Raw genomic sequence first — 14,665 nt, 5'->3', positions numbered from 1 at the left:
GGAAAGGGGATTCAGGCAATGACGTCTGGAAAAGAGGTAAAAGGAAGAGAAATCTTTGGGAACTGTAGGCAGAAAAGAAGGGTGAAGAAAAGGAGCTGGTTGGGATTAAGGAGTAATCCAGGAAATGGCTCATTTCTGGGAATCTTTTCTTCTAAAATAGATAATGAGGCCCTTTAAGGTTGTGTGCATGTTTTTTCTTCCTGACTGAATTGCAAACAATTCAAGGGCAAGAACCAAATCTTATTTATTCTTACACTGTCTCCACCACCAAGCATGGTACCCTGAACATCATAAAAAATATAGGTGTCCCAAAAATGTTTGTGAAGGGAAAGAAGGAAAGATACAAAGAAGAATGTAAGTATCTTTCAGGTCTTGAACACCACTCATTACATCTAGAGCTATGGTCTGCACATAATTTGCATTCAGCAAATAGTTGCTTGATTGATTTGCAATATATCCTATAAAAAGATAATGGTAATAATGTGAATTCTGCAAGTAAAGTTGCCATCTACGCACACAGTATTATTGATTCATTCTGCCTAATGATTTAAATAATTCTGACATTTTCATTTGTTTGGTACCTTGTATACTTTTTGGAATTCAAATTGAAGACAGGTTGACACTGACTAGGATTCTTAGAACATCTCTGATAGAGAAAACAGAGAGGTTTGGCTGAAACAAGACAGCTATTCCTCTGTGAGCCTCAAGTGCTGCGGCAATAAGTGTATTAATAGTATGCTACTAACAGGATCTTTTTCAATAAGGCCTTTAAGATGAACATTAAATACAGATTCCTTTTGGAAAGTTCCCATTGACTGTCTATAAAAATGTCTTTAGTTTAATTACCTAAAACAATGGTTCTTGATTAAAGGAGTCTTAAATAATTATGCCTGCAACTTGCTTTAAATTTTTCTTCTTTTTGACCCTTTTAAATTAAAAAAACAAGTTGAAATTCATTACTAATAGAGTATTTTTAGTATTCAAATATACCTCACAAAGTAACATAAAATCACAGAGACTTAGAACTACAGTCATATTTCTTGATCGATGACAATCTTAATATTGATCTGCCTGTAATTGCTTTTACTGTTCAATATATTTGTGTTTGATTAGATTAAAAGTGTATATATGTACGTACATATATTTATATTTATTTTACAACCGATGAGAAAAGGATACTGGGGTGAGGTGCATGCATGCTTATCACTTAAATCAGAGAGGCAGCCTGGGGGCCCTGACATCAGCCTTAGTCATTTAAATAAAAAAAAAAAATCAAACCTGTTGTCATCCAGTTGAGTAGCCCTATAGGGTAAAGTAGAACTGACCCATAGTGTTTTCAAGGAGGGGCTGGTGGATCCAAATTGCTGACCTTTTGATTAGCAGCCTGAGCTCTTAACCACTGTGACACCAGGGCTCGATCACTTACTAGTCTGAAAATCTTGGGCAAATTACTTAACCTTTCTAAGCCTTAGTTTACTCCCCTGAAAAATACCCTTAATAATGCCTGACGTAACATGGACAGCATCTGTGGCAGACTCTACTTTCCGAGATGGCTGCAATGATGTCTCCCACCCCATGTACTCTCTCACCTGAGGCTTCGATGTGTCTCCCGTCCAGGGGTCAAGTCTATCTGTCATATCTGAGTGGACTTGTGACTACGGTGGAAATGATGCTCTGTGACTTCTGAGGGTAGGTCATAAAGGAGATACTGAGAAAGAAAGAAAGAAAAAAAAAAGCAGTCTCTGACATTCAGAGGCTAGCCTGGCACTCACGGCCAGGCTATGTTACTCTCTTATTGGACATAAACAACCTCAGAAAAGATTATTTTGAGCCTGTGATAAAACGAGACAAAACAAGGTCAAGTCATAATTTTACCTGAGCACAAAAACAAGGTCAGTGTGCCACCCACAAATTACCAACTAGTTCCCTCTCTTGGCAGAAATAAACGACAGCTACTTTTTTTTTTAAGCAATTACAGCTTTATCCTCATTGTAGTCTGACTTCTGTATAGATCAGATTTATCAAGACACTCAATCATACAACTGCATCCAATCCGACGGCAATCATTCTAGAGCTAATCTTTGCTTACTTAGATCTTTCCCCAAATCAGTCAACCAAAGCCCAAATCCTGTTATAAGTCCTTTTTAACAGCCTTGTACTAAGGTATCCATGGTTCCGCTATGGTGTGTGTTCACCCTTGTTGCAAGGAGTAATAAATCCAACTTGTTCAGCTATAGGGGTATTCATGGTGCTCTTTGGCTGGAGGGCATTGACAATATGCTTCTGCCTTTTTTTCTTGGACCAATTTTTGAGAGGAAGCCAATTGCCCTGAAGTTACCAGGCTGTTGAGAAAGCCCCGAAAACACCTGCAAAGAAAGACCAAATGGAGGGCCCCTGAAACTAAGTAGAGAGGTAGATGCTGGTCAGCCCCTAGATGCTTCCTCCCCACACCCTCTCTATCCTTCTGCTTTCTAGCTTCAGCTACCTTCTGACTGCAACCACATGAGGGACCTTGAGCCAGAACCGCCTGGCCTAAACCTTCCTAAATTCCTGACCCACAGAAACCACAAGAGATAATAAAATGATTGCTGTTGTTTTAAGCCATTAAATTTGGGGCAATCTGATGCATGCAATAGATAGCTGGTGTAACAGGATTGAAAAATATATGTGAAGTGTTTGACACACAGTAGGTGCTCAGTAAGTAGTAGCTACTATTTTTTGTATTTGTAAGAAACAAGATTATTTGCAAACCCCCACAAGTAAGTAACTTTTTCAGTACATTTCTTTGACAAAAACTTGTGGATTGGTGCCCACAGAGCCACTCAATGTATTTTAACCCTGATCAATACTCCTTATTAAGGGGATGAGCTCATTTTGGAGCAATGCTCGAGGAGTATTTACTATTATTATTTTTCAAAGAGTTTTTTGTGTTTAGAAAATACATATAACTTTGCCTGTAGTTTTAGAGTCCATATCAGTGGTTGAACATATTTCCTGGCCCCACTTCCCCTGGAGGTGATTTGTGAGACCTCATTGAGTCTAATATTTTTTAAATTAAGATTAATGTGACCTATTGAAAAAATGTCTTAATTGAATATTTTTCAAATTGCAGAAGTAGTACTTGCCTCTAGTAAGAATCAAAATGAAGATGTATAAGGCAATCTCTCTTCCCTTAATACCCTTCCCCCACCACTCCCATTACTTTACCAATATCAACAGCCTGATGTGTACTCTTGCACACCCTTCTTCTTGCTCATATAAACACATGTACATATGTATACATATTTAGTTACTTAGTGGGTGGTTTTTATTGAAATGGGATCATTTTATGCAATTACTCTGTAACTTGCTCTTTTCACTTGACAGTACATAAAGATCTTTACAAATTAGTGTATATACATCTGCGTTTGTTTCCTACAGCTGTTGTAACAAATTACCACAAATTTAGTGGTTTAAAAAAACCAAACCTGTTGCTGTTGAGTTGATTCCGACTCATAGCGACCCTATAGAACAGAGTAGAACTGCCTGATAGGGTTTCCAAGGAGCAGCTGGTGGATTCAAACTGCTGACTTTTTGGTTAGCAGCTGTAGCTCTTAACCACTGCACCATCAGGGCTCAAAACAACACAAATTTATTCTCTTACAGTTCTGGAGTTTAGAAATCCAAAATCAGTTTCACCGGGTTAAAGTCAAGGTGTTGGCAGGGCTGGTTCCTTCTGGAGGCTCTGAGCTTCTAGTGGCCACCCCTGTTCCTTGGATTGTGGCCCCTTCCACCATCTCTAAAGTGAATCACTCTAGTTTCTGCTTCCATGGTCATATCACCAACATCTTTTATGTTGCAAATCTCCCTCTGCCTCCCTCTTACAAGGATACTTATGTTACATTTAGGACTCACCTGGATAATCCAAGATAATCTGCTCATCTCAAAATCCATATTAATCACTTCTGCAAAGTCCCTTTTGCCATATAAGGTAACATCCGCAAGTTCCAGGGGTTAGGGCCTGGATGTTTTTTGGGGGCCATTCATTATGCAGTATACTTCAGCATCTAAATCCAATTTTTAAAAATCTAATTTATTTATGCAAACGCACACAATTTTATAAAGAGCACTGGCGGTACAACAGCTAAGTGCTCAGTTGCTAACCAAAACGGTGGCAGTTTGAACTCACCCAGCGACTCCACAGGAGAAAGACCTGGCAATCTGCGTACATAAAGATTATAGCCAAGAAAAACATACTGGGGAGTTCTCTGTTCTATGGGGTCATTATGAGTTGGAATTGACTTGATGGCATCCAACAACAACACCAACATATTCATGCTGGAGTTTTGTGTGTGTGTGTGTGTGTGTGTGTGTGTGTGTGTGTGTGTGTTTAAGTGGTTTTTCTTTTTGCTGGCTGCACCCCCACTTCCTTGTAAGGTTTCTTGTGTTAACATGTATCCTGTACTTTTTTCCATGCTCTCACAACCACATACATATTGTCAAATAAAAAAAAACAAATCTGGACTTAAGTAAGGAGAGACTATAATCAAAAGGATTATTGCATGGGGAAGAAAGGGACTCTTGCACTGGGGGACAGGGAAATATTGCAGTAGGGAGTATGCTCTGATCATAAGATATGCAAGTGTGTCAGGGTTAAGACAAAATGAGTTTTTCTTTTATAAAAACAAAACAATACCCGTTGCTGGGAGTCAGAGTCATAGCCACACTATAGGATAGAGTAAAATGGCCCCACAGGACTTCCAAGGAGCAGCGGATGGATTCAAACTTCCAACCTTTTGGTTAGCAGCTGAGCTCTTAACCATGGCGCCACCAGACATCCTTTTCTTTTATGTTCTTGTTGTTGTTAGGTGCCGTTGAGTTGGTTCTGACTCGTAGCCACCCTATGTACAACCAAATAAATGCTGCCAGGTCCTGCGCCATTCTCACAATCATTGTTATGCTTGAGCCCATTGTTGCAGCCACTGTCTCAATCCATATGGTTGAGGGTCTTCCTCTTTTTTGATGACCCTCTACTTTACCAAGCACGATGTCCTTCTCCAGAAACTGGTCCCTCCTGACAACTTGTCCAAAGTATGTGAAACACATGTCACCATCCTTGCTTCTGAGAATTCTGTCTGTACTTCATCCAAGATAGATTTGTTCATTCTTTTGGCAGTCCGTGGTATATTCAATATACTTTGCCAACAACATAATTCAGAGGCACCAGTTCTTCTTCGGTCTTCCTTATTCATTGTCCAGCTTTCATATGCATATGAGGTGATTGAAAATACCGTGGCTTGGGTCAGGCACACCTTAATCCTCAAAGTGACATCTTTGCTTTTGAACACTTTAAAGAGATCTTTTACAGTAGATTTGCCCAATGCAATACATCATTTGATTTCCTGACCACTGTTCCCATGGGCATTGATTGTCGATCCAAGTAAAATGAAATTCTCAACAACTTCAGCATTTTCTCCATTTATCATGGTGTTGCTTATTGGTCCAGTTGTGAGGATTTTTGTTTTCATTATGTTGAGGTATAATCCTACTGAAGGCTGTGGTCCTTGATGTTCATCAATAAGTGCTTCAAATCCTCTTCACTTTCAGCAGGAAAGGTTGTGTTATCTGCATATTGCAGTTAACGAGTCTTCCTCCAATCTTGATGCCCCATCCTTCTTCATATAGTCCAGTTTCTCGGATTATTTGCTCAGCATACAAATTGAGTAAGTATGGTGCAAGTATACAGCCCTGACACCTTTCCTGACAGTATCCCCTTGTTCTGTTTGAACAACTGCCTCTTGGTCTATATACAATTTCATTTTGAGCACAATTAAGTGTTCTGGAATTTCCATTCTTCACAATGTTATCTGTAATCTGTCATGATCCACACAGTTGAATGCTTTTGCGTAGTCAATAAAACAGAGCTAAAGATCTTTATGGTATTCTCTGGTTTCAGTCAAGATCCATCTAACATCAACAATGATATCCAGCTTGAATTTCTGGCAGTTTCCTGTCAATGCATTGCTGCAACCAATTTTGAATGATCTTCAGCAAGATTTTACTTGCGTGCCATATTAATGATATTGTTACATAATTTTCACATTATTTTGGATCACCTTTCTTTAGAATGGGTACAAATATGGATCTCTTCCAGTCAGTTGGTCAGGACTCTGTCTTCCAAATTTCTTGACACAGATGAGTGAGCACCTGTAGTGCTGCATCCACTTGTTGAAGCACCTCAATTGGTATTCCATCAAATCCTGGAGCCTTGTTTTTAGTCATTCCCTTCAGTGCAGCTTGGACTTCTTCAGTACCATCTGTTCTTGATCATATGCTACCCTGAAATGGTTGAATGTTGACCAGTTCTTTTTGGAACACTGACTCTGTGTATTCCTTCCATCTGGTATTCCTTCCATTTTCTTTAGATGCTTCCTGTGTTACTCAATTTTTTTGTCCATGAAATTCTTTAATATTGCAACTAGAGGTATGAATTTTTCCTTCAGTTCTTTCAGTTTGAGAAATGCTCAGCGTGTTCTTCCCTATTGGTTTGCTAACGCCAGGTCTTTGCACATTTCATTATAATACTTTGTTTTCTCAAGCCGCCCTTTGAAGTCTTCAGTTCAGCTCTTTTACTTCATCATTTCTTCCTTTTACCTTAGCTAGTCTATGTTCAAGAGCAAGTTTCAGAGTCTCTTCTGACATTCATTTTGGTGTTTTCTTTCTTTCTTGTCTTTTTAATGAACTTTTGCTTTCTTCATGTATGATGTCCTTGATGTCATCCCACAACTCCTCTAGTCTTTGGTCATTAGTGTTCAATGTGTCAAACCTGTTCTTGAGATGGTCTCTAAATTCAGGTGGGATAAACTCATGGTCAAATTTTGGCTCTTGTGGACTTGTTCTAATTTTTTTCAGCTTCAACTTGAACATGCATAGAGCAATTGATGGTCTGTTCCGCAGATAGCCCCTGGTCTTGTTCTGATTGGGGATATTGAGCTTTTCCATTGTCTCTGTCCACAGATGCAGTTGATTTCATTCTTGTGTAGTCTATCTGGTGAGGTCCATGTGCATAGTTGCCGTTCATGTTGTTAAGAAAAGGTATTTGCAATAAAGGAGCTGTTGGTCTTGCAAAGTTCTATCCTGTAATCTCCAGCATCATTTCTATCACCAAGGCCGTATTTTCCAACTACTGATCCTTCTTCTTTGTTTCCAACCTTTGCATTGCAATCACCAGTAATTATCAATGCATGTTGATTGCATATGTGATCAGTTTCAGACTGGTAAAAATCTCTAGACTGGTAAAAATCTTCCATTTCCTCATCTTTAGCCTTAGTGGTTGGTGCATAAATTTGAATAATGGCCATTTTAACTGGTCTTCCTTGTAGGCTTATGGATATTATCCTATCGCTGACGGCATCACACTCCAGGATATTGAAATGTTCTTTTTGATGATGAATGTGATGCCATTCCTTTTCAATTTGTCATTTCTGGCATAGTAAACCATATGATTGTCTGATTCAAAATGGCTAATACCAGTCCATTTTAGCTCACTAGTGCCTAGAATATTGATCTTTACGTGGTCCATTTCATTTTTGATGACTTCTGGTTTCCCTAGATTCATACTTTGTACATTCCATGTTCCAATTTTTAATGGATATTTGCAGCTGTTTCTTCTCATTATACTTTATGCCACATTAGCAAATGAGGGTCCTGAAAGGTTTACTCCATCCATGTCATTTAGGTCACTTCTACTTTGAGGAGGCAGCCCTTTCCCAGTTGTATTTTAAGTGTCTTCCAACCTGTGGAGCACTATACCAGACAATGTTCTGCTGCTATTCATAAAGTTTTCACTGACTAAATTTTTCAGAAATAGACTGCAGGTCCTTCTCCTTTTTTTTTTTTTTAGGGAGGAGTAAACAAGACTAGAAAGAACTGGGTGTGGGGAAATAGGATGAGAGTGTGCTTCGATCAGACAATAGATCAGAAAATGTTTTACTTTGAAGTCAGCCTATTTGGAGGGGCAGGTAAGAAAGGTGGATGAAAGTTTTGGGGCTTGGAGGAAGAAGAGAAACTTAGCCAAAGTTTGGTTGGCAAGCATTTTTTTTCCCATTGATCAGTGGAGACAAGCATTTTAGCAAATCGTTTAAGAGGTAAGGAATGGCCTTGTCATAGGTAAAATGGTGGGCATCCTGTGATAAGACTCCTACCCTATCAGACTCAAGTAAGTCTATATGGGGAAGGATGTTTCTTTGCAGTAAGCAGATTCTGGAACACAAAAGTGTGGAGGAATTTATTAGCCATCACTGTTTTCTATGGGGCACAGGGTTCAGGTAAAAATCAACATTGTCAATATGCAGGGTTTAAAAGGCTATTTCTTTTTTTAAAAAAATGGAATTATATTAAATGTGCTTCTCTGCATCTTACTTTTTTCACTTAACAATATCCAAAACCAAACCAAACCCACTGCTATCAAGTTGATTCCAGCTCATAGCAACTCTATAGGACAAAATAGAACTGCCCTATAGGGTTTCCAAGGCTGTGAATCTTTATGGAAGCAGATGGCCACATCTTTCTCCCATGAAGCAGCTGATAGGTTTGAATTGCTGACCTTTTGGTTAGCAGCTGAGTGTACCACTGTACCACTAGGGCTCCTTTACTCTGTAATACTTGGAGAAGATCCCTCCAAGTCGTGTTATAGCGGCCTTACATTCCGTTTTAATGGCTTCATAATGTTTCATAATGTAGTTGTGCCATAATATTCCATCAGTCCTCTGTGGATGACCATGAACTTAGTTTTCAGGCCCTGTCTTAGTTATCTAGAGCTGCTGTAACAGAAATACCACAAATGGGTGGCTTTAACAACCAAATTTACTCGCTCACAGTCTAAGAGGCTAGAAATCTGAATTCAGGGTGCCAGCTCAGGAAAAGGCTTTCTCTCTCTGTAGGTTCTGGGGGAAGGTCTTTGTCATCGATCTTCCCCTGGTCCAGGAGCTTCTCAGCACAGGGATCCTGGGTCCAAAGGATGCGTTCTGCTCCTGCTGCTTCTTTCTTGTTGGTATGAAATCTCTATTTCTCTGCTTGCTTCTCTCTTCTTTTGTCTCTTGTAAGACAAAAGGTGATGCAGGCTATACTCCAGGGAAACTCTCCTTATCAGATCAGGTCTATGACCTGAGTAAGAGTGTTGCATCCCATCCTAATCCTCTTTAACATAACCTAGTCTTGCCTCATTAGCCACAGGCAGAGATTAGGATTTACAACACATAGGGAATATACATCAGATCACAAAATGGAGGACAACCATACAATACTGAGAATCATGGCCTAGCCAAGCTGACACATAATTTGGGGGGACACAATTCAATCCATGACAGGCCTCCTCTCCACATTTAACTGATAAAAAATAATTAAAACCCAACTAAATTAAATTAAAAACATAGCATTTATTCCAGCCGTTACTCTATTTGCACATACAGGACGACCATTTTGTTTCTTAAAAAACAAATGGCTCAATGCAGGCTTGTTACAATGAGTCTTTTAAGGCAAAGAAGGGGAAAACATTGGCTAGTCTCAGCATGATTGACTGAATGGAAGCCAAATCAAGCCTCCTTTCTGAGATCAGGCGCCCTGGTGGTGCAGTGGTTAAGAGCTCACAGCTAATCAAAAGGTCAGCAGTTTGAACCCACCAGTAGCTCTTTGGAAACCCTATGGGTCAGTTCTACTGGGCCCTATAAAGTTGCCATGAGTCAGAATGGACAGTACTGCAATGGGTTTGGGTTTTTTTTTTTTTCCTAAGATCAGCTGATACCCTGTTACTATGTGGTTTCAGGGAGGCCCCCATTCATTTGACATTGCCTGAAGTTAAATTCTTTGCACAAGATAAACTTTAAAAGCTTCATGGTTATCACAGTTGCCTTACACCAGAGGGAGTTTGGGATTTTATGATTACCTGTCTCCACATTATTGCTTTTTATCTGATCTTGAATGCATTTCACCTTGGTCTCTGATCTTTGTGAATGTTCCATATTATACACTCAGGAATCTGTCAATTCCTGTTTCTCAGCTTCTGTCTTAACATTACTTAAACTTAAAAAAAAAAATCATTTCATTTAAACTTTGGGGTTTCTGTAGTTATTAAACTTGGGGCTGCCGAAGCTGCATTTAATTTTTCAACACTTCTTTTCTTAGAATTCTCTCATATAACTGAATTTATATTTGTTTATTTTGCTCTCTCCAGCTCCAGGGAAGGAGTTGGCCAGGAAAGTAAAAAGATCCCAAAACTTTTTCTTTTGTTTTCCTATTTCCTCCTTTCTGGAAGCCCAGGGTTAACCAGAGGCACAGACTTCCGAAGTCAGTGTGAATCAGGAACTTTCCGACCCCAATTCTTAGGCCCTCCTCGGTCCGCCGTCCGCGGAAGCATCAGAAGGCGCGGCCCAAGCTCAGCCCGTCCCGACTGAACGTCAGCGGGATTGGCACTGTCCTCTTATGCTGGCACCGCCGAGACAACTCTGAGTACTGAAAGGCAAACCGAATATATCCAAGAGGAAGGACACGCACCTCCCTCCAGCTAGAAAAAGATGTTTTCAGTATCCTTTTTTTTTTTTTTTAGGATCTTAGCCATGTTTTGCGAGGGGGAAAAAAAACGAAAACACAAACATAAAGCGTCTTCAGCTTTTTTTAGATGGGTTCTGTCTTTCATAAATCAGAGCGAGGAAGGCTGGGAGATAAGGGGAGGTGTCAGCTAGTCTCTTCCAGTTAACAAAGTTCAGACAGTTCCTAATTTACTGCTTCTTAGGTTAGGACACCCTGGGAGTAAATCCTGATAACTTCCTATCACCTCATTTGCTGATTTTAAATAAGAAACCATAAAAACCTGAAATGCATATTGGGTACCACCCAACTCTGAGGCTCGACTGCCAAGGGAGGAAAAAAGTGCCCTTTCTCCTCCTGGCACCCCGGAGGTGCCAGATTGTAATCTGCAAATGTATTGTCTGGCCCCTCGGGCTCGACTGTTAATGATTTGCGGCAGGAGGAGCCCGAGCAGGGCAACGCGTGGGACGTGAGCGAGCGAGCGAGCGAGGGAGCGCGAGCGCAGGGGCCGGAGCTGAGCCCCTGCCGGCCGTACAGGCGCCGCCTCCCGTCTTCCGGGCCCCGGCACTTCGGGGGTGTTCCCGGACCTGGAGCCGAGCAGGGGCCCCATGGAGGCCACCTCGCCGGAGGGGCCCGGCGCCCCGCAGCTCCAAGCACAGGGAGCGGCGGGCGCGTTCGCTAGCCTCCTGCGCAGAATAAAAGGCAAACTCTTCACCTGGTGAGTGGAAGGAGCGCGCGGCGGCCCAGCGGGGCGGCGGGAACCAGCCGGCGGAGTCCGGCGCCCCCGGTCGGCAAAGCGGCTGTCTGCGCACGTGGCTGCGGAGCGCGCGCCACCTGAGCGACCGGCGGCGGCAGGGGGAGGCAAAGGTGGCTGCGGGACGGGCTTCGTTACAGGGTCAGGCGGCTAAACCGGGGTCTCGCGCTGCACCTGGCTTCGTGATGCCGGAGTGCCGGGGGCCTGGCGGTCCTGCTCCTCCCTCCCTCGCTCTTAGAAATCGTGGGAATGTATTTCAGAGGATTTGGGGGAAATTCACCCTCTTGGCATTGTCAGGTCGGTCCCCAGTGCCACCCAGGCGGGGAGGGGGCGAAGTCCCCAGGGATGCTGTAAAGGAGGGGTGCTTACCCGCGGGCTTGACAGGTGGGTGAGCGCCGCTTCCTGGCGCTGGCTCCTTGCGCTCCTTCTGCCCAGCCCGACAGACGGCGCTGGCTGATGCCCCACTAAAGTTTTCTGTTGCCGCCGAAGGGAGTTCAGGGCCTGCCTCCTTCCTCGGCCTGAGCCGGCAGTGCGGGGCGACATGGCCACCTCCAGGGCTGGGGTCTGGTCCCCCCGTCTCTTGATTCGCTGTGCTCGGTGGGAAGTAAAGAGAAATGTGGTTAAGGGCTTGGTGCGAGACTGGGAAAGGATGTCTGTGGTTACTGGGGAATTTGCATTCTAGAAACACAGATAACTCGGAAAATAAAATAATGAAAGCCAACATTGACTAAGTGTCAGGTACTGTGCTTAGCAATTTATATGGATAATCTCATCAAACCCTCACGGTTTTATGAGATAGGCACGTATTATTATACCCACTTCCTAGATGGAGAAACAAAGGCTAAGCAATTTGCCCAAGGCCGTGTACTGTAAGGCGTGGCCCCTGCATGCCCTTAGTTTAAACTGCACTTTAACCACTCCTGGCCACTGGCACATCATCAAACAGGCTTTAATTTTTTTTTTTCCAGACTAAAAAGCGAATTCCCTTTTCAGGACTGTGAAAGCTATGTTCTGAAAAGCCAGGCCATTTTCAAAACTAAATCAATGAAATTATATGCATTTTCACCATATAAATAAGTATAGTTTTAAGTAGGTCCATGTGGTAAAGGGGAAAGTTGATGAAAACTTGTCTTGTACCATCCATTTGTGTATCTCCTGATAAATTTAACTGAAGGTTCTCAGCTGGGAGGCAGTGTAGGGTAATAGCTAAGGGCACAGATTCTGGACTCAAATCTTGGCTGTGCCACTTATCGGCCCGGTGGCTTTGGGCAGGTCATTTAACATCTCTGTGCCCCAGTTTTCTTATTTGCAAAATGGAGATAATAATGTACCTACCCTGCAGGGTTGTTGTGAGGAGTAAGTGGGTGAATACACAAGAATGGACAGATGGAGCCTGGCTCATGGCGTTGCTCCGTGTTGGTTAGTTGTCACCATTACTTCAATTCCTGGGTGATGCAGTTGCCATTAGTGGGAATCCATTAGTGGGAATGGCAGCTGGTTTGGTTTTTTGGCTTTTATGGCTTTTTACTTTCTTCCTATGTGATAGCTATTCGTGGATATCTTATATAACTTGATGAATCCAATTTCTTAACAGTAGAAATGATTTTTTTTTCATTTTTGTATCTCCCATAGCACTTAGCACACAAATAAATGAATGAATGAGTAAGTGAGTATGAGAAAGTTCTTGAGGCTTCCTTTCCATTTTGCCACACTACCTGCACTCTTCCCTTTATTGATCTTTGTCTGAGGGTTCTGGCCCTTTTGGTTGGTTGGGCCCTTTTGTTCATTAAAATTTTCAATCTCACTTCTGGCAGTTGTCCAAGCTCATGGATTCTGGTTTGCAGCTTCTCCCCATCTGACCCAGCAACTAGAAAAAGCGTACTTTACCGGATATCCAGTATTCCTTGTACTTAATATTTTAAATTCTCAGTAAACCTAAACCTAAGTTTGGGTTTAGGCCTCTGAATCCCCAGCCGTGGCCAGGGAACCATGGGATGTGGAGAGAAGTTGGTGAATGGATGATAGCACCATATGGACAAGGATGTAGAGAGAGTTTGTAACCACATGGCTCTTTTCTTTCTTTCCAAAAAGGGGCAAGATTATCCTTTTGGCACCTGGGTACTAAATACAGGGGGAAAGTTTGGGGTCTAGAGCTGGTTCTGTTTTCATGATGAGAGGGAGGAAGGATATTCTAGGTAACCTTAACTTTTGATATCCCTGCCTTCCTCCTTTAGGGTACAGACAACTTTTCTCTATGATTGGGAATATCAGATCATGCATTCGATACGTTTATTGAGCACTTACTATCTGCCAAGTATTTATGATGAGTACCATCTACTCATAATTTTGATTCTTGCTATTTATTGCTATCAACTCAAATAACAAATACTTTAATAGGAGGCCAGGTTTCCTGGAGTGCCTGAGGATATTTCATTGTGTATCGGCAAGCAGTTTACAGAGCCCTGGTGGCACACTGATTAAGAGCTCAGCTGCTAACCAAAAAGTTCGCAGTTCAAATCCACCAGCCACTCCTTGGAAACCCTTGTGGCAGTTCTGCTCTGTCCTGTAGGGTCGCCGTGAGTCTGAATTGACTCGATGGCAACCGGTTTTTTTTTAAGCAGTTTGTATTTTAACAAATACATTCTAATTTAATTCACACATGAAAAATATAGTAGTAGTAGTATCATTGGTGTCGAGTCGATTCCGACTCATAGGGAACCTATAGGACAGAGTAGAACTGCCCCATAGAGTTTCCAAGAGTGCCTGATGTATTCGAACTGCTGACCTTTTGGTTAGCAGCCATAGCACTTAACCACTACACCACCAGGGTTTCCACATGAAAAATACATGTTTCTATAATAACAACCATGAAGTTTATATCTCTAGTATAAAGCTTTGATTATTATTTCATATATTTATATGTTTTCCCCATTGAATAAATGGTAATCTTTTTGAGGACGTAGGTTTTATTATATTCTTTTGGTAGCACGGTGCTGGACATATGTTCATTTATTCATTCTTTCATGTTCCAGGCTCTAGACTAGTCTCTGGGGCTGTAAAGATGAACAGCATTGAATTCCTGATCTCCAGAATGCTCATAATCAAATTAGGGTAAGAAGTTATGACAAGCTTTGTAGGTAGGAGTGAGTACAAAGTGCAGTGGTGATATAAAGGAGGGCAGAGATCATGTGTCTTGGGGTGAAGCAGGGTTGGAGAGCTTGAGAGAGAAGGTGTTCGAGGCCTTGATGCGTGAGTAAGAATTTTCCATGTAAACTAGGCGAGGAAGGGCTGTCCAGGCTTGGAGATTGTTACAGATTGAATTCTACGTCCTCCCCCCAAAATATATGT

At 41.9% G+C, this 14,665-nt stretch overlaps 1 protein-coding gene across 5 annotated transcripts in view; it reads left to right on the top strand.

Moving 5' to 3' along the window:
* SLC35F2 (solute carrier family 35 member F2) overlaps positions 1-14,665 on the top strand; it is a 186,289-nt gene that overhangs the window by 96,261 nt on the left and 75,363 nt on the right. The window contains exon 1 of one of the 5 annotated variants that reach the window (XM_064288893.1): positions 11,133-11,281. The exons of the other annotated variants lie outside the window; for them this stretch is intronic. Within the exon in view, the coding sequence (XP_064144963.1) occupies positions 11,172-11,281 (110 nt within the window). The 5' untranslated portion in view covers positions 11,133-11,171. Of the gene's footprint in view, positions 1-11,132; positions 11,282-14,665 lie in introns of those variants that run through there. 5 annotated transcript variants of the gene reach the window in all.

The sequence above is a fragment of the Loxodonta africana genome, chromosome 7 (assembly GCF_030014295.1).
Source record: "Loxodonta africana isolate mLoxAfr1 chromosome 7, mLoxAfr1.hap2, whole genome shotgun sequence".
In the NCBI taxonomy this organism is placed as follows: domain Eukaryota; kingdom Metazoa; phylum Chordata; class Mammalia; order Proboscidea; family Elephantidae; genus Loxodonta; species Loxodonta africana.
The sequence above is the reverse complement of the archived record's forward strand: the minus strand, read 5'-3'. Positions and strand labels throughout refer to the sequence as shown.